Source organism: Platichthys flesus, chromosome 10 (genome assembly GCF_949316205.1).
Source record: "Platichthys flesus chromosome 10, fPlaFle2.1, whole genome shotgun sequence".
NCBI classification, from domain to species: Eukaryota; Metazoa; Chordata; class Actinopteri; order Pleuronectiformes; family Pleuronectidae; genus Platichthys; species Platichthys flesus.
The window spans coordinates 3,137,817-3,158,645 of NC_084954.1; the positions used below are offsets into that span (position 1 = coordinate 3,137,817).

Sequence of the window (20,829 nt, forward strand, 5' to 3'; positions counted from 1 at the left end):
ATAATATATTGCCTGGTAAATAATTCCTATAATACCACACAAATGTTCATGAATTGCTCTTAAACACCTGTTTATGTCCTTGGACAGATGTCAACTTTTGGTTTGTGTCCTCAGAGGCTCGCAGATGCTGAATTGGTCAGAGAGAAATGGACATTCACATTATTTTCCAACTTGTGTAATAAGACAAACTTGCTCATATGAAACAACGATACATTTGAGCAAAAGTGGACAAAGTTTGTCCACTTCAATTGCACCAATGTGCTCACAAGCCTGTATTTGGATCTTTAGAATTAAGACACTTGTAGTTTTTGGAACATTTTAACTCATTTGAAGTTTTAGGAAAAAATTTATATATGCACTTTATAAATTATGTATTCAGAAACAAATAACGTGTCGTTGTCGTTTAAATGTTCATTCAACTCAGCAATATCTAAAAAAAAAATTCAGTTCATCAATATGATCCGCCGATAAAATATGGAACACAGGCACCTGAATTCTAGAGCCGTCCTGCATTACAAGAATATATGATATTGGATCATAAGAGGTTTTGTCCTGGACAATTTAGTTAAATCAGGAAGGTGTTTTAGACACAAACCTATTGTTTTATATAAATGCCAAAGAAAGAGCAACCATCTTGGTGTGAACATGCAACCGACCCACAGATACTGAATGAATGACCAAAGTGCAGATGGGGAGTTTCAAACCTTTGGTGAGAGCCTCATTTGGGAACGATGGCCCATAGAGCTAATAGAGCTCGGCCCTTCTGTCCTCTCGGGCCATGACTATGAATGTGAAGAGGACTCTACTGGGGACAATGGGCCGTGTATTCCTTGTCTGGCTTCAATACACATGGGGGACATGCTGCAGCAGGTCGGCCATTAGAGGACACAGAGTCTTCATCCAGGTACAGAGTCAGTGGATTTCACCTGTGCAGGCAGAAGAACAGAGGAGAAATCAGATGAAAACATCACTAAGCACCCCCCCCCCTTAGAGTCAAGATTAAAGTTGAAACTAATGATGAAGTTCAGTATTGAGTCATTTAGTCTGTAAAATGCCCCAAAAGTGGGAGAGTGAGCAATGAGACAAGATAAATAAATAAACACTCAGCAACCAGGACCCTGCAGTTGATCAATTGCAGAATCTCACCACTGAATAATAACCAATTTATTCTCAAAGGCCTGGAGGTGCAAATTAAATCTCACTAGTTTTCATCACGTATTTCAACCTGTTGCTGCACTTTAACAGTGGGACCTATAGAGGCCCCAGTAACTCGATGATGGTGAGGAGTTCGTGAGTGAACGTGAATTAAACGACTTGTCAGGACAGAGGTTTTCTGCGGTGCTCGCTAGTAAACACCGGGGCCTGGGGTGGGTGGTCCGGGGGCGGAGGCATCAGAAGGAGCCTCCTCATTGTGGAGAGAGAGTCTGTGTTTGCCTCCTTCATTAGACATTCTAGTGTCAGCGAAGGAGAATAAATAAAGCGCACGGAGGTCAAAGGCACCGAGCGTTTCGCCTCGGTGTTTAAATGTGTTTTAACAGTTACTTAAGGCGCTGGAGACGCTCGCGGGCCACTTCCAAATGATGGAAATGAGCCTGGAAAGTTTGCAGAGCTGGCAATAATCCGAGTTGAAAGAGGGAATGTCTTTGTCCTCGGGTAGTGTAAGAAAGCAAATCACTTCCTTCAAAGACGCCGCACTGCGCTTCATCCTCAGACCTGTGAGGAGGAGTTGTGGGGTCTAATCGGGACTGTGCGTAAAAGCGCAACGGGCCCGTGGACTTTGAGCCAAACGAGGCAGCATTCGGATATTTTGTGTCGAAACACAATAAATAAATCCACTCTCTAGGTTTAGGGCTTTAGAGCAACTTGGATTGTTTTAGGGATCAAGCCTTTCCCAGTCAGAGCGGCCTCCATCAAAGGCCTGGCTGGATCAACCTGTGGATTAACGCAGTGAGTGAGATTAGTGGAGTTTCAGTTTGATAAAAAAAAAAACAGCTGGACCACTCTGTCACCACACCCGAGTCGCCGAATTTGACGCCTCCATTACGCGGGGCCACTTACTCAATTCCAAGAGCGACACCACTGCTGTTAAAAGGCACACTTTGGAAATAGAGCACAATCATTTTACACAGGAGAAAGATTATGGACTGTTTACATAGGGGGGGGGGATTCTTGATTTGCAACCACTTGAGACAAATCCTCGAATCACCTAAAGCTGAAAGAGAACTAAGTTTAAAAATGCGTCAAAGGGTTTGGAGCAAAAACAGGAGAAAGAAAAGAAGGATGAGTAAATCAAATCAATTAAGTCAACACAGTGGGTTCTCTGTAGATTGTACAACTTTAAGTCGGTTTCCAATTGTGCAGCGACTTGCTACGCTGCTTAAAGCATCTGTCGGGCAGCCAGGACTTAAAAGGCTCCAAATAAGATGATTTGGAAACATCAAGGCTTTCCCAGCGGTAATGATTACATTTGGACTTAAGATCCATGCAAGAATTTGTAGCCCAGTAAATCTCTCTGACTTTCCTGCCCCCACCACTCTTCAAAAGCCTTGTCATTCAAAGGGTTAGGATGTTTGACAATCCCAGCTTGTATTACTCCACCAATTAATTGGATACGTTGTCGGGATGTTCGTTTCTCTCATCTGCTACTTAGAAAGACAAAGGCTCGATGGGGGGCTGTTGACACCTCAGTGTGCGGGAGGAGTATAAGTCTCGGGTCGCTGGGGAGGAGCAGCATTCACTCTCTCGCTGGACTTGGAGCAACAACACGTTTTTCATCAGAGATCTTCGAGATCTTCTTTTTCCACTTTGAAAACTCCCTTCAGGCAGAATGCAGGTGCCGAACAGACCAGTCGGAGTTTATGGATACCCTCTGCGTAATTACGCACCAGCTTCGCTGTATCCGCAGTACCAGGAGAGCCAGCGCGGGTTCTCAACGAAGCCACCTAGTGGAAAATCCTTCACCATCGATGCTTTGCTCGCCAAACCAGAGGACAAGACCAGTGACCGGGCGAGTCCTACTCACTGTGGAGTGAAATATCAGCCAGCGACTCTTCCTCTCACAGGACACGTAGGCTTGCCCATAGCACCGGCACCTTACGGCTACTCGCCAAACATGTTGCACTCTGCTGTTCACACGCAGCCTGGATATTCAATCTACTGCTGCCCTCCTTTCACCTACCAGTCAACGTGCCGTGGAGCATTTTACGCACAAGGTGAGTTGAGTGATAGTGAATCAATGGCACCGAAAAATTTAATTTGGCCCACGTTTGAACTTTGCGTGACAGTTTGATTATAATGTGTCACCTCTGCTCTACAGCTTCAATGTCCAAACTCAACGGCGGGCTGCACTCCTTCAAAACCAAAGGTGGGAAATCGAAGAGGATGCGCACCAGCTTCACCAGCGAGCAGCTGTCCCGGCTGGAGAAGGAGTTCGCACGGCAGCAGTACATGGTGGGATCCGAGAGGTTCCTCCTGGCCTCCGCTCTGCAGCTCACAGAAGCTCAGGTGAGAACATATACCAACTAGAAACCTGGCTGAATTAAACGCTGCTATACTTGGACATCCTAAAGAAAACCCAGTGATTCTAACGTGCGCCGTTCTCCTCTGTCTCCAGGTCAAAGTCTGGTTCCAGAACCGACGCATCAAGTGGCGCAAACAGAGTCTGGAGCAGCAGCAGGCCAAGCTCGCCAAGCTGGGCCTGGCTGCCCCGCCGAAGAGCCCCGGGTCCCAGGGACACGGAGACGAGGGAGACGAGGAGTTCTCCGACTCAGACGTGGACATTGACGTGTCTGATGACTCCACTGATCATTGTTAACCAGCTGAACTGAAGAAAAAGACTGTATATACTGAGAGAGGAGGCCCCATGTCCCCACATGATTATTTAATAGATGTATAGCTATATATTTAACTTGTGTTTTCTTACATTAATTGCTCTTGGACGAGTCTGATGTTTGTACATTTGAATGAAATACTCAGAAATATATTTTATGACACTACTGGCAACTTTGTCCTGTTCTTTGCTTCTCACTGCATGCACAAGGAGAAATCTGCTTTCTTTTAACACAGGGAACATAACACAATTTTAAAAGCTTTTCTTTTAAAATTCAGCAAAGAGATAAACTCAACAGATTGATCTGAAGCGCAGGATTCAGGGTGTAAAATATGATAAAAGAAAACTGTCAAAGTCCCGAATCAGATAAGCTCAGTGTTTGAGTGTTAGACGCTCGATAAATCAAAACTAAAGACATTAATCGTAAAGTCTCACCCACTTACTTCCGTTATATTATTGAAGATGTATTTTCAGCACTGATTGTGGCTTATTTTGACATTTTTAGACAACATATTGTGATTTTAAATGTAATTTTGATGGATTTTGTTAAAGAGAGACAATGAGTTATTAGAGGCATATATTCTCATGTTTTGTCCACAATTCCGAGACCAAGTTAGCCGACACCATCTTAATTCATCAAGACGTTGGCAAGTTGAACAGTTGAATCAGTTAAATTATCTACTTCTAAGGACTGAATGTTTTTGTGTTTGTCAATCTGCACTATAAAGTTCCGGAAACCAGTTTATAATCAAAAAAAACTCTGCCCCCGTCTCTAAAACATCCCCATAAAAGTCATCATCGTGACCCTTTGACCTTTTCTTATTGCTCCTCAGTCCGCGCCCAGTTTGAAGAAGATGGAGACATTTCCTTTCGAGGTTTGATGTGACGTTAAGTCGGGGACAAACCCGGGTTCCCCTCGGATTCAAGCAAAGCAAATAAATAACCAGCTCGGGGATTAACTGGGATATCTGACCCGGGGCTGGTGGGGGTCAGTCTGTCTCTCAGTGCTCTAATCTGTTTAAACGGTTCTTACGCCCGTTCTCACTGCATCTCCACGGACAGGTCTCCCAGATGCCGTCCCACTGCCGGCAGGTGTCCTGTCCCTGCCCCATTCAGACGGGACTCATGCTGTCAGCTGAAGCTCGGCTGGCAGACACCAGGGATAAAACAGGACAGAGGACGGGGATGTCATCCGTCAGAGCAGCTAATTGGGGGTGGGGGGGGTCAACCTGAAAGTCCAGTCCTGTGGATAACTCGTCATAATAAACAGGGGACACAGCCAGGTGGCCTCCGTTGCTTTAATCCTAAAATCTTTTAACACCAGGTTTTTACAATAACATTGTACTAGTGAATAAACGGTCGCATACTTTTATCTCCCAGCAAGTTAAAATAAACATGTATGGAATAATCAAGAGGGAAATGGAGAAGTAGCGCAGGATTCCCAAAGATTTCTAATGAGTAGATTTATATCTCGTGTCAATTTTCTTTTGACGATTCACAACCATTATCTGAAATTAGCCAAGGATGACTTTCCTTGTGTTAACTCATCAAACCACATCACAAGCTTCCGTTGAAACCGACCACAGACTGGAAATAAGATGACGTGTTTCCACTTCCTTCTACAATCCAGAAATGAAGCCAACACAAACGACCAATCACGAGTCAGTCTTTCAATCCTGACGTTTAATCACGTCAAATGACAAATTAAAAACCAAATTTATCAGATATCAGAAAATACATCATTGGATATGACGGAAACCATCTTTGAGGAAAATCGATTTAACGTCTGCTTTCCTGAAAGAGGTTTATGAGTTATACTGCAGCCAGCCACCAGGGGGCGATCACAACACTGTGGCTTCACTTTTGGGGAGCAGTCACGTAACTAATGATGTTTTCATTAGTGATTAACTGATTATCCACATTCTGAAATGTACTCAATGTTTTGTTTCGTCCAACAAAAATTTCCCTAATCCAGACAAAAAAGTTTATTCTCATCCACGACAAATTAAATCATGAAACTCTCAGATTTAAGAACGTGAGTGTTTGGAAGTTTTGCAAGAAAAATTACTTAAATTCATTACAAAAAAATGTAATTATCTGAAATTTGTTCGTCAGTGGGTCAATGGACTAATCGCTGCTTCGGTGCTAACTGTTTCCTCACAGGAAATGGCTCATTCTACTTCCTGTCCTTTCTGTTCCTCCACTTATCTTTAAAAAATATGATTTCCTGTGAAAATAAAGAAAATCCGTCGAGGGGGATGAAATGCAAACTGGAGAACAAATTGATTTCAGTAATTTTTTACCTTTACATCGGCTCGTGAGGAGGATGCACTGTGTGTTTAGTCTTTTGTCAATCTGGTCAGCAAACTCAAAAGAGGAAGAAGCTCAGCTGAGCGCCATCAGACAGAGCAGTGCTGGTCAGAGAATCAAAGAGAGAAGTTTAATAAACAGAAACAGAGTGGATCTGTGTCTCCTCCCCCCCCCTCGATTGGGGCTGAAGCATCACTGAAGGAACAGAATTTGTGTAAAAACCCCGGAGAGCCGTTTCTGATGTGATCAGCCGGGAATCAGGGCTGCCCCCCTTCCCCTCTCTCCACAGCCCAACGTAATCCCATTGAGGAGCAGAAAGAAGCAGCCAGAGGCCTGGGAAAGAGTCCTGCTGAGGTGGGGGGGGGGGGGTTCCCAGGGCTCATCTTCCCAATTAGCACAGGGCACCTTAACGGCTGGAAACAAGACGACGCTGGCCGGGTAAAGACTCTGAACTGAAGCCTCTTATGAAACTGTTACATGTTCATCCGTCTCCAGACTCATCTCGTTCTCCTCTTTGCACTTTACACATTTCATCTCGGTGACAGACATGAGGCCTGTTGTCTGTTGTGCATTGTCCAGCTAGATAACTGTGTCTCTCCGTTCCCGTCATCAACCTGATCATTTTGGGGGATTATTGTTTTTATCGTCTCCAGCATTTTGTTCCCTGATCTGAAGAGTCAACAGAAACTGGCTTTGGTTTCGATGTGAAGTGAGACTAAACAATCAAAACAAATGCACACATATGTCATAAGAACACAAAACCTGACGACGTCTTGACTTTATCAATGTAAATATCAATATTCAACGTGAGACAACTTCACTCATTGACTGTATTCTGGAGAAAAGCGCCAATTCCTCACTGTTTAGTCGCTGGAGTATGTTTGAATTATTCCAGCTGGTCTGATCCAAACTTCCACCTCTGTCATTCCAGAGCGGCTTAAAGTGAAATATTAATGCAAAGTGTTGAGTCTGTTGATGTTTGTTTCCCTATGGGAACAAATAAATGATCAATATATTGTTAATGGTTGCTTTAAACATGATTTAAGCTGTGGAACACTTATTTAAATGCTTCGGTTTGATGATAAATCCCTGTAATCAAGCAAAACGTTGTGTTGATATTCTAATAATTACTTTGAGACTACATTTAAATATCTACAATCTATTTGTATTTCTCTGGATTTCACAGCCTGTGGTCACATGACTCGGCTCAGGGTCAGATTGGGATGCAGCTCTGTGAAGGTGTGAAAGTTCTCATGGAGCAATAACCTGCAGCTCCAATGGCGACAGTGCACTTCATTTGATCAACGTGCATTTTAGGGTGGGCGATTGTAAAATTTGCATTTTATTTGTAGAGGCCGAGGCCACTCGACTCCATCTAATAGTCATTAGCTTTCATTACAAGCGTTTGAAGTGGGAGCTGCTCTTTGTCTCGAGGAGAAAGGAGCGCGTTGGAGACGCACAATGACTTCAGACACGGTCCCTACCGACCAGAGGAGCCGTCGTGAAGCTGGAGAACAGACCTCATCCAGGAAGTAGGAGTTCCTGTTCACATTAGAGGCACAGGCCGAACAACGCGGAGGATCTCAAGGCCAAATTTAACGGCGACAGGACACCAGGAACCGGCTGGTGGCCAAATTACGCACAGTCTATCCACCGTGCGTATTTTACGCGCTGAACATCCCATGAATGAAACGGAAAATGGTGGAACACATTACCATCATTTCATTCTAGGGATCACTCTCAGTTGTAAATACAATTAACTATGATTTTTTTTGTCATACTAAATCTTCTTTTTGTCAAACACATGAATTGTTCCCATCTCTGTGAACTCTTCTACTATTCTCTATCTACATGGAACATGATTTATGTAGTTTGGCTCTGATAGCTTTGGGATATGTATCAAAAATCAACTCTGGATCTATAGAATAGTGGATAATGTTAATAATAATATATAAAATATATTTCTCCTTGGGCTGATTTTTTTTTTTTTTGTTAATCCAGGTTTTATAAAGTGTGGGGTGTTTGTTTATGCTGACGAGGCCAGCCGCTGGAGGAGCGGGGTCCGTGCAGGTGGCTAAACGACACCACTTCTCACGCAGGTGGCACAAACTCAGCGACGTGCTACTCTTCCCATCTCGTTATACTGGGGTGAAATTTGAAGTGGCACAGATTAGCTGAACACACAAAGCTAATGCGAAACAAAACGGCCAATTAGTTTATTAATGAAGGTGGAAGGTGCGAGAGAAACGTCTGAGCTGGTCCCTGAGTCTGAGTTTAATCAACATCATGGAGTCAAGACACAGAGCCACTGCTGAGTGGGGCCTGGGAGGAAACACATCTAAAGAACCCGCATTTAAGTCTCATGTTACATGGATCATTGCCCAATAATGTTTCATATACTGTGTAAACTGTGGTAAATAATAATCATGTTCCATAAATATCTCATTGAGCTATTTGAAATTCAGAAATGTTTATTGTTACAATGGGAAATGATTGTTTGGGAAGTTTTGTATTAACTGAATAAAATACAAATGCTGAGATTCTTGAGAAGATTCTGTCTGAACAGTGAATATATATATATTTATTTCTTTATCTATGCAGAAAGATTCTCGTTATCAATGTGCAGTAATGGCCATTGAGCAAAACTTTTAATCATGTTTTTTTTTTGTTAAATTTAACATTGGCTTTGTTATTTTAGTATTTTCAAGAGCTCAGAATGAATTATGGTCGTCTGGTTTGAAGGAGTCCGATGTTAATAATAAATCAATAACCTTTCAGGAGACCAGAGAGAAGTTAGGACCTGAAACCCCTGATGACTGGGTTCATCACTATCGATGTTCCAGTCTCATAGAACATGTGGACATGACAGTGAAAGATGAAAGTGTCTTAATGGTCCATCTGTACAACAGGACAGTTCTTTCTAGGGTTTCAGAGTTTAACGGTCGTGTTTGGACTCTGGAAGTTAGTTTTAAATTCTCTATCAATATCTAATGAGTGAAATAATAATGTTTGAATCTCTTTCCTCCCTCATCGCATCAGGGGCCTTCATGGAAACAGAAACCACAGAGGGCAAAGTTTCCCAGTGACCTCCACAGCAAAAAGCCTCTGAGCACGTTCCATCTCAGTGCAGCCGCTAGGTGGCAGCATTGGCATAGACACAACACGAGTGTGGATTGTGATTCTGTGGAGTTTTGTCTCTTTCACAGGATGAAATCACAGACATGATTCCTTCCACTTTCTAACACTTTAACTCCCGTGTTGCACAAAGTTTGATCCCGGATCAGTGTTTGCACGTGCAGGGAACAATATTCACATCATCTGCATTTAATCTCAACCTGTAACACTTTGCTCAGAACACCCACCATGTCTGTTATAAGAGATTGAATGTGTCACAGAGGACGTTTAGGTCATATCGTCCATTTAGTTTAACATATAAGAGCCTGCATTGTTGTTAAATTAGAGCAATTAGGGCTTCGACTATATTTATGTTCATCAGTCAACATCCCACCACAAGGACACAACGCATCCACTAGAGGGCAGCACACTGGTCCCTCTGTCGAACATGGAGTCTCTGGAGGTTTAAATATTTTCTTTGGATTTGAGTAAGGATTTTAAATAAAGTGATCTCTGCTGGACCAGATCCTCGCAGCTGTTCAAAACAAACAGAGACCTGCTCATATATGTATTTGTACATAAACATATATATATTCATATATAGTTTTGTATTATATCTGGACCCTGTGTCTGAAATATAAATGTAATTATGAATTATTTACTAGAGTAATGTCTGGATATATTTTCATTGTGGCTGAACAGTTTGGCCAAAGTTGAATTTCTCTACTGCTTCATTTACATTTAGATAATAAAGGTATTTCATACATTACTTCTCTTGACAAAGTTACACAGTGTTAGAAAGATGGGGAACTTGGACTAAGGTCAAATAAAGTAAATAAACATCAAGTGAAAACTCAACATGTTCAATTTGTTGTTCCTGCTTCATTCATCAAGTTAACTGACTGGTTTGGTTTTCTGACATATTGCAAATCCTCAGCAGTTTGCTGGAGTTACTGGTTTGAAACCAGTTCAAATTACAAGCTTTTAAAATATGTTTATCATTTAGAAAAATATCAGCTCTCTACTGCTATTGTGAAAACACTGAGAGAAGTTTTCCCTCTGCTGAACCTTCATCCTCACTCCTGTTAAATATTTAATAGTCTCTCCTTTAGTTGACTTAATTGGACAATGTGTAACCCGCGTGACCAGTGAACCCAGAATCCCTGATTAGAGTGAAGCTATATATAAAGGAAATAAAATCACCGGAAACAACGTGTACTTTATTTCTGCTCCTCATCTGTAATTGTCCAACGCGACCAGAGCGAAGGTCGCAACTCCAGCTCCGAGTCCCAGTGCAATTCAAATAATGGTTTCACAATAAAAGTGACTTCCTCTGCAGACCATGACGCGCGGGTGAGTTGCTCTGTGCTCAGACTCTCCTCTGCAGCCGCGGGGATAAAACAATCCACAGTCGGTTCAGCGGAACAGCGACAGAGCGACTGGGCCCTGCTTTGTTTTGGTTAATGCGCAGCGGTCGGATCATCTATTAACCAGCAGCGATCAGGGTCAGTGCGCACAGGCCCGCCCGGTTTCATCATTAAACCCAAAGCTAAACTGAGAGGGGGAACAAGAAAAACAATATAAAACAAGGATTAGACATGACATCACAAAATAAAGAAGTGTGTGACAAGAGTCCAGAAAGAGGCAACAGGGTTAATCCTGGTTTTTACGCACGAAATTGTGAGTTGGTTATTCCCCCCGATTTCCCCAATGGTCCTTATTTTACGCACAAAGTTATTTTATCATTGTTCCACGAATTCATGTCTCTGATGGTCTCTGTGATAGATTTAAAGCGTGTCCCAGTTAAAACATCTTCATTTCAAAATGAATATGAAGTTTAAATAAAGAGACAGAGCCATATTCAATTCTTCGTGGTTCCACTCGACACAAACGAGGATTCAATAGGGAGGGAAATTATTTACTGGCCTGTAAAACTCTTATGAGCCAAACAGAAGCAAATCAAATATTTCCAGGTGAACAGTGTGGAGGAAATTCAGTTCTCAGGTCCACCCAGAAAACAAATGTAGATGTGTATCTGCTCTCACACACACAGACACACACACACACACACGGTCCATGATGTTGAAAGAGAATAAACTGGATGAGAAATAAATCCCTATAAATGCGCTTTTTGGGGATATAACCCTCCTCACAGGAAGCTACCGCCGTCTTTAGGAGCCTTTAGCTCTAAACGACTAATCAACAACTTGTTCTACCTCATAATTTCCATCGGTAATGATTTTCTAATGCAACCGTCGAGCAAACGAGGGCATTAGGAGGTGAATGATTCACCGGCTTCAGCTGCAGAGGGACGAAGTCAACCAGGAGGTTTCCTGCTGCCACGTGAAGATGAAACCCAACAAACTTTATAAGAAAAGACTCAAATCGGGAGTTTTTAAACTTATGGTCTTCTTCAGTTAGTCTGTTGATAACGCGTCTTTATCCAGAAACGACTGGAATGAACTATTTGGGTGAAACATTATCTTGTTTTTTTTTCAATTCGTGGGAAACACGTTTTGAATAAATAAACTTGACATGATAAGTAAACATGGAAACTGAAACCAAGAAGACATATTTTTATTCAAATTAATAAGATTACATGGGATTCGTTGCAGAATGCGATTAATGTATTTTAAATTGCATTGTTAAATAATTAGGGCATATTTATCATTATTATTATTATTATCAATGGTTTGCTTATACTGGTATAATTATTATTATTATTAGCAGCCTGTTATTATTATGATTATAACATCTTAATTATTATTTGAGGTGCAGGTTACAGATTCCCAAGTTAGACACGTTAGACAAGACAAGTTATTGAAAATGGTTTTTTTCTACGTTTCCCTTTTAACCAAACTATCACTATATAAACGTGTGAGAAATATACAACTAAAAAATAAGAATTTTACTGTTCTAAAGTTGTGTCTCCAAAAGAGGCCCCAAATAGGTCCTGCTGCAGTTTTAGATCTAAATTAGCAGAAATAAGAGGGTTGCTCAGATATGTCTGAAATATCATATCTACATGTTGAGTTCACCTCAAAGCATAAATAACACCAAACACTGGGTTTTGGCTGTATTACAAACAAATGGATAGAAAACGAATCAAGTTTCAGGCAAAATCCATCTGTATCTTTCCTCCACTTCAAGTTCCAATGCACGATCCAAGTAAAGAAAGGCTTGGTTCATTACACTGGTGTAATGGGGGTGAACAGGGGCCCAAGTGTCACACAGCCACTACAGGGTGAACAAGAAGAATCCCGTTTCTCTCCACGAGTCATTCTCTTGAGCAAGATTCATTTGTTTTGGATCCAAACATCGACACCGCAGCAGAAAACACCTCCGAAACAATAAGTGGAACCCCCCCCCCCCCCCCCAGCGGCGGGTTGCCCCCCCCTCAGAACACCAGACATTAGGGCCGAGCGTGGACTCGCAATGAGCCATTAATTGGAGCACACATGTTTTCCCAGCGTGCCTCAGTAACTAAGCTGCCCTTTGTGCGTGTGATCTGAGGAGCGCGCACTTGAGGAGACCTATTGGCAGCTGCTCTGCTCCAATCAGCTCTCCGCCCGCGCTGCGTCAGGATCCACGGAAGCTCCCGGGCGCGTCTCCTCGGTGCGCACTTGTGCACAGAACAGCCTCCATGGATCAGGACACTTTGCAGCACTGTTGAGTTCTGTAGCAGCTTCTCCAGCGGAGCAGCACCTCCACACAGCGGCCGTGCGCACCATGCATCACTGACACTGGAGCCACAGGAGGAAGGAGAACCGATCATCTTTCTTTTCTAGTTTCCACTTCTCTCGAGACATGATGTTTTCTTCCGCGGGGAAGCGCTGCTTCACGATCGAGTCTCTGGTGGCCAAGGAGCATCCTCTCGCCGCCGAGGAGCCCATCCGCCCCACGGCCTTGAGCTACTCCAACCCGGCGACAGACGCCTTAATGAACGGGTACCAGGCTCCTCCACCGGCGGCCAGGTCCCTGTACCACAGCCCGGACCTGGTTTTCCCGGATGCGGTGAACCACCCCTCCCTCACCGTGTCCCCTCACCAGCTCGGGGGCCCCCACCTCCAGCATCCGCACTTCTTCGGGACGCAACACCGAGACCCGCTCAACTTCTACCCGTGGGTCCTACGGAACCGGTTCTTCGGACACAGGTTTCAGGGTAAGTGTGGTGGACATTTAAATATAATTCAGTAAAAGACAAAACTCCTGAAAAACTGAATTCATCCCTGAAAGCTCCCGTTAAAATGTAAGCGTGTGGATTTATAAAAATAATAAAACTTTATTTGCATTTAGTGCCTCACAAAGATAGAAACAGAAAAAGTAAAAGCACCAAGACATAATAATTCTAGTTAAAAGCCCTATTCACTTTTCATAATTCATAAAGTAAGCCCGAGTCTTTGTATTTTCAAAATAAGAACTTTTAGATAACATTTAAAATATTTATTGGTTGAACAGTAAATTGCAGCCACAGATAATATAGAATAGGTGGTATATATATAAAGTATATTTATATTTGTATACATATATATAAAGTATAAATAAAGGATATTCGGTCTGGCTGCAGGATGCTCTCACATCTCCACTCTCAGCTCCTCAGGAAACCTCAGCAGCGCCAGATAAGCGCGGATGTTGATTTTCTTTTCTCGTCCCTCATGAAAACTCGCCTCAGGCCAAACCTCAGTTTCTTCGCAGAACATCGTCCACACAGATAAAACCCGCGAGGATCGTTTCAACAGAAAGAGAATAAAAGAAGGATGGAGAGAAACAAATATCAGGGAATTGAATGTGTAGAGATTAACACCAGAACAACCTCAGCGCCATTATTAACCAGTAGAAACATCTCATGACCTGTTAACACGAACTGCACTTTATTTCCCGAAAATTCATTTTTTAACAATAAAAATTACTAGAATAAAGCATTAGTCATTTATAAATTTGAAGTTGGATATAATTACTATATTAATTTACTGATTAACATCCTAAGATGATTCGCAATAATTATAAATTATAATAAAAAAAAAACATTTCTTGCACAATATTATAATAATATAATAAACGTGACTTTCTCGAATCTTCACCTTCTCTCTAATATAAAAGGTTTTAAACGTTATTAAATTACATTTCATATGAAATGCGTTTGATAGATTTTCTAATTTATTACAGAGAACATGATTTGTTAAATATTTTCACTAAAACATTTTCCTATTAAACTGAACTCGATGTCTCTGAATGCGTGAACACGTGCGGGTCACCTCGATGTGCGGTAAAGGCTTTGAAACACGCGGTTTTACATGAAAAGATTAACGGTGGAAAATATTTAAGTATTTTTCGGACATTTTCTCCATTTCTATATCTTTTCATTAAAGGTGTGAGATGTGAAGTTTTATAAATTAATTATTAATTTTGGTAATTTCGGTAGAGCTATTTCCCTGCTGCATGTTGTTTAATATAAGAGACATTTTAGAAACATATTAAAACACCGACCTTAATATTCATAGACATATAAGTATGATTATGATTATGAATAATAATGTAAAATTATTATAACGTTATTATTACGTGGTTTATCTTTAATATCGTGCTGATAACTGCATGTCAAGTTTCCAACCTGCAGGAAAATAATCGTCTGAACAGTACAAATATTTAATGTCTGATAAAGGGTATCATTATGTACTACAATACTATGTCATTTTACTTGTACAAATATAATATTATAATCATACTATTACTACGACTAGTTTGTTTGACTTGCATTGGAATAAGAAATGACAGAACAGAACAAATATAAATGGCAACATTATTTACAACTACACCAGATCATTTTACTAAGGCTAATTATAATAATAATAATAATAATAATGTATTTATTTTCTTTTCCATTATTCTGGTATAATAACAGCTTCATTCTTTTATTAGTTTTTAAACTCAGTGTTGACTTATTAAAAGTCTGATTAAGTCCATAAGAGGCAAAGTGCACAGTGTCCACTCTGATTATTGTTTGCTTCATGTTTGCTTCCTGCTGTTGTTGTTGTTGTTGTGGTTGTTGTGGTGTCCCCTCCTCCTCCTGATGTGGCTGCTCTTGTCCTCCAGGTAGCGAGGTGTCCCAGGACAGTCTCCTGCTCCACGGTCCCTTCGCCCGGAAGCCCAAACGCATCCGCACGGCCTTCTCCCCGTCCCAGCTGCTGCGGCTGGAGCGAGCCTTCGAGAAGAACCACTACGTGGTGGGAGCCGAGAGGAAGCAGCTGGCCAACAGCCTGAGTCTGTCTGAAACACAGGTGAGGCCCTGCACATGCTGTTCTTTAACCCAACAGACCAGTACAGCCTCATGACGTCCCAGTTCACTCCTGGGGACTGATGAGGGTCTTGATTGGTTTCATTGATGCTTTACAAGCTCTAGGTTTTCTGTTATGTGATGTTTTCCTCTTATTTAAAGTTCTTTAGCTTTTTTCTTGCGAGGCTGCAAAACAGGGAGAACAAGGCTAGTTAGCATCTTCTCACTTCAACCTCAGATCTGCTCTTACAAACTGTTGAGTTTAAAAGTTCATCACTGACAAGTTCTGTTTTAAACTCAGTTATTTCAGAGAGTTTATTCCACTGCTCCACAGATTGAAAGGTTCCTCTTCACGCTACTCTCAAATGTCACAATAACACAAAAACTAAAAACATAACTATTAGTTTGATAAACAAAAAAAGTGGCGGGAAAATTAACGCTTTGAGAACAATTTGCTTAATATTTCAACAATTTCCTCATCGTTAAAGGACCATGAGAGTTATGCTGGAAGTAAATAAGGGGTGGAAATGGAAATAATAGATAATTAACAATTTCAACTCTATTTTGAATTTTTTTACAGTTTAAATATGTTCATCCATCAAAATGGAAACAATCCTTAAAATAATGAATCATCTTCTGTAGAAAGGATCATAATGATAAAAATTATGATGGTAACTTTGATATAGAATATAGAAAGCTGATTATTAGTACTGATAACATGTGTGTGGCCGTTTTTCAATTCTTACTGAAACGAGAGTGATTTGAACTTATATAATTAAAACAATCATTAATTACAAATAAGGAATCAACTGAATACTTCTGCTCTAATATTAATATTCAGTTTATTACAATGATAGTTAAGGACATTTTAAATGACCTGTATATATTGCAGTGTTATTTATCAGACCCACAGTTTGCAGCACAGTACTTATATTATGTATATATATATTAAATATTCTCGTCCTCTCACTAAACACAGACGTGGCTGCAGCTCAGTGAGCTCGGTGTCTTAAAGGGGTTCAATACCTGCTGTAGGATGAAGTGTAAATATTATTGATGCTCAAGTTTAATGAGGCCTCATCAACTGGGTATCAATTAGCCCCTAATAGGCAATAAAACGAGAGGTTTCCCCGACTCAGCGATATGGAGCAATGCAGCTTCAGGTTGTGTGTCAGTCAACAACGCACAAGCTCCACTGAATATTAACTCACGCAAAGTTATAACAACAAAGCTGCGATGAGTAAAAGAGACCACACAAATATAATGCAACCAGGTAATAAATGGATGAAATTCACAAATCTCACAAATCCTGATTGAATTCTCTCGTGTGAAGTCTCTGTTGGATTACAATGATCTGACCAGTGGACTCAGGCACTTGGGAAAGTAACTATCAATTTATTTTTCACAAATAAAAGAACACAAAAGTGTGTACCAGCGAGGAAGAAGCTGATCGGACGAAGCCCAGTGCTCGTTGCTATTTAAAAAAAAAAAAAATCCATCCTGACAAATATAAGTTCCTCGGCCCGGGCTCATGTTCCAAGGTCCCAGCGGCAACATGAGCCGGTCGGGAAGCTGCTCAGCTCGTTGACCTTTTGCCGTAACGCAATTTTCCCTCGTGAATTCCACGAGAGGTTAACGCTCCAGATTTAAAGAGCAGTTTATGAGCTTTATGCTTTCTGCAGGGGAACATGAAGGAGAAGAGGAAAATGATAAAAGGCATAAATGAGGGAAGGATCAGAGAGGGAGAAAAAGGTCGTGTGGAATTGTTTAAAGTAAAATGGGGGTAAATGTTTTCTAATGTACGAGCAAATGATAAATATATACATTCTTACAATATTTTTTACAAATGACAATTATCATTTTATTTAGATTTTAAGAGTCTGCTATACAACAACAGAGATGGTTTATATTTGTCTGAGAAGAAAAATCACAGATAGTTGAAAAAACATGATGATTCATTGATTAGCTGAATCAAAGAAATGTAGAGGGCAGATGTTTTGATAAAAGATTCATCGTTTATCGTTTTTCAAGCAAAAACACCAAAGATTTTCTTATTCCAGGTTCTTGAATATGATGATTTGCTGTTACATGTCAGGCAATACATGTTTTTCTCTGTTTTTAATAACATTGTTTATTATATTGATCTGAGGAGAAACTTCCCTTTCACATTTCTCTTTTTGAGTTTTGTGCTGTTTTGCAATTTTCTTACATTTAGTCAAAGAAATGCAATCAGTTCATCGTCAGACTTTAATTAATTCAATTTAAATTCAATATGCACCAAATCACAACATGCATCTTCTCAAGGCACTTTTACATTCTAAAGTCCAGACCTTAAAACCCTGAATGGCATTAGAGTGCATATCATCATTAAGTTCAATCAAGCTCATAGATGTCACCACAAATATGATTGATCTTTTTCAATCAATCAATCCGGGTGAAAACAGTGATGATGACAAACAATCCTAAAAAGCTCCTGACTCCTCCCTCTGACCCGGATCTGCACCAAAATCAAATGGTTCAGTCCCGGACCAGTATGACATCACTCTGTTGGGGAAATCCGTCAAGTAGTTTTTGCCGACAAACAAACAAACAAACAAACAAACAGGGGCGTACACACAACCTTCTTGGCTGAAGGCCGAGGCCCTGGAACCAAAACACAGTTTATGCTACCCCCCGTGTGAGAAGTCAAAATGTCCCCCCCGGTCGGGTGTCTTCTTGAGTTGGTGAATTAACCTTGTGCGTGGCTCTTCCTCCGTCCAGGTGAAGGTGTGGTTCCAGAACAGACGGACCAAGTACAAGCGACAGAAGCTGGAGGAGGAGGGACCGGACAGCCAGCAGAAGAAGAAGGGAAACCACCACATCAACAGATGGCGCCTCGCCACCAAGCAGGCCGGCTCCGAGGACATTGACGTGACCTCAGAGGACTAAAGCCCCGAACCCTGCGTCCCCTCCGACGCCCCAGAGGACCAACACTATTTATTATGTAATATTATTAAGTATAATTAGACACATTAGAGAACGACACACACACACACACACACACGCGGACTGGACATCTCTTCTGTGAGAAGCTATCATCTGTGACACTGGGAAAAGCTTCGTATTTAAAGACTGGACGAGGAGAGATTCTTCCATCGCTTCCAGAAACAACGTCAACCTCTACCATAGTGTGTTTTTTTTTTTTTTTTTTTTTTTTTTTTTAAATTGTACATAGACCACGTTTAAAAGGTTGTTTCTGAAAGAGGCTATTTGTTTCATTAAAGCTGTTTCTACCACCTGCTTAGGTCATTAACACCTCACTGCTCACGCCACCTGTGCACCATGTTCATTCAGACATGTTCCCCAAGTGACAGATAACGTGTTGTCGCACACTTTGAATCCAACGAGAACAGGGACAGGAAATGAAGCATGTGTCAAAAGAAAAACCAAATCTGTCTCTGCGTGAATTGTTTTTTCTGACTCGGGAGTCGTTCCAGCGATTCACGGCCAGCTGTGCATGACTCCGGGACAGATGAGGAGCCTCTGGAGTCAGGGGGCGAGTTGTGCCATCTAATAAAAGCAAGTTCACAGCCATGTGCTTGGATGACGTCTCCACCAGTTGAATGTCTGAAGGTTTCGTTACTTTCATTGCTTTAGAAATAAAAAACGATTTCTCTGATGGGAACAAAGGTCTGCAGGTTTTCATTCCGACCAGCTGCAGGTTCCACTCGTGAGCTGCTCCTCAGTGTGAAACATGCTGCTGGTGTTTGAGTGGAAGGACAAACCTGCAGATGATCCGGCCTTCGAGCTCCAACAGGAGGTCAATGAGGGATTCTCCATGTTCAGGGAGTTCTGTGACGCAAACCTAGAGCTGAAAAATCCCTCCATCCAAGAAAATGTGAAAAGCAAGAGAGAGGTAGAAACGATCTGAAGAGCTTGACCCTCAGGAGGGTTAGTCCTTGTGTTGGGAACCAGTGATTGAGGCTGAGGTGTGAGGAATGCTGCAGGACGGCTGCACAGGTGTCAGGTGTTTGACTTATCAGCCGGTATTTCCTCTGAATTCCTGCAGAAGGGGGGGGGGGGAATTCATGTCCATCCAAAGGGCCCAGCTTCTGAAAGAAAGAGGTGAAGTTGTTGTTGTGCGGCGGCCCTTTCACTACCTGCCTCAGTAATAATCACCTGTCTGGAGGAACGGAAGGAATCTCCTCCTAATGACCCCCCCCCTCCCCCCTGATGTTTTGAAAGTGAAGAGCCAGAGAGACGACGCTGCCGTGGCCTCACCTGAAGCCGCACACAACACGTCAGACATCTGCAGTTTCAAAAAGGGGCCACGGGGCTTGTTTTGAGTTTCCAGGACATCCTATCCTCACTGCAGGTGCAAACACACGGCGGAGAGACATTCACAATCCCTGTTTGTGCAAATGGACACCACTCGCAGCCCATTGGGACCTGAAACCATCTTCTTTACCTTGAGGAACACGTGAGGGCCAGTCGCATCTCGGGGAGTTTAGGTAAAAGGTCGACTAACGAGAGCTGCGCCCCTCGCTCGACAGTTAATTGGAAAAATCCCGGCCGATCTCCCTAAACACCGTGTCTCCTGTCGCCCGAGTCACCGGAGAGGAGGATTCAGGACGAGAGAGGGAATCTGCCGTGAACAACACGAGTCTCTGTGGAGGCAGTGGCGTGAAGGGGGGGGGAAGGAGCCGATAGATCCCCCCCCCGCTGCTGCTGCTGAGGTGTCGGAGGAGCCACGTGAAACACAGACTGGTTCCATCTCTGTTGTTGGTCTGGTTGTTCAGTTTCCTCAGAGAAAAGGACGAGTGCGTTTCAGGGCTGGTTATGAAAAATAATCTTGTTGAGCGATAGATCATGCAGTGAGGTCACAGTCATATCACACACACACACACACACACACACACACGTTGCTTCAGTTACTGTCAGGAGGAGTAAACACTCTGAATTACAAATGACACACACTAATTACTGACTCACTGACTCGTTTATTATCATTCTGGAAATGACAAAACACGGCTCATCACTAAAATTAACTACTTTGAGATATTTACACAGAATTCAGAGCATTTAAAGTAGTTTCCTGCAGATCAGGGGAGATTTATTATGCAGAAAAGAAAATCGTTATTAATAAATTGTTATTCCTGAGCCCACTTTTATTTGTGTGTGTGTGTAATTTAGGATTTCTCTGTTTTCTTTTGTCTTTGTAGAATGATCATTCTTTGCACCAAAAGAAAAAAGTGAGGGAGCATTTCCCTCAAACCCTCAAAGTATGATGGAGTTTCAAACTGCTCATAACTGAGAACACAGA

At 41.9% G+C, this 20,829-nt stretch overlaps 2 protein-coding genes across 2 annotated transcripts; both read left to right on the forward strand.

The window, feature by feature from the left end:
• Positions 1-2,827: 2,827 nt before the first annotated feature.
• noto (notochord homeobox) lies at positions 2,828-3,814 on the forward strand. Its single transcript, XM_062396578.1, has 3 exons — positions 2,828-3,212; positions 3,317-3,504; positions 3,614-3,814. The coding sequence occupies exons 1-3, from the start codon at positions 2,828-2,830 to the stop codon at positions 3,812-3,814; spliced, it is 774 nt and encodes a 257-aa protein (XP_062252562.1).
• A 9,036-nt stretch (positions 3,815-12,850) lies between these two features.
• emx1 (empty spiracles homeobox 1) lies at positions 12,851-18,455 on the forward strand. The gene is made up of 3 exons (XM_062397036.1): positions 12,851-13,415; positions 15,347-15,531; positions 18,288-18,455. The coding sequence occupies exons 1-3, from the start codon at positions 13,061-13,063 to the stop codon at positions 18,453-18,455; spliced, it is 708 nt and encodes a 235-aa protein (XP_062253020.1). The 5' UTR covers positions 12,851-13,060.
• Positions 18,456-20,829: the final 2,374 nt, after the last annotated feature.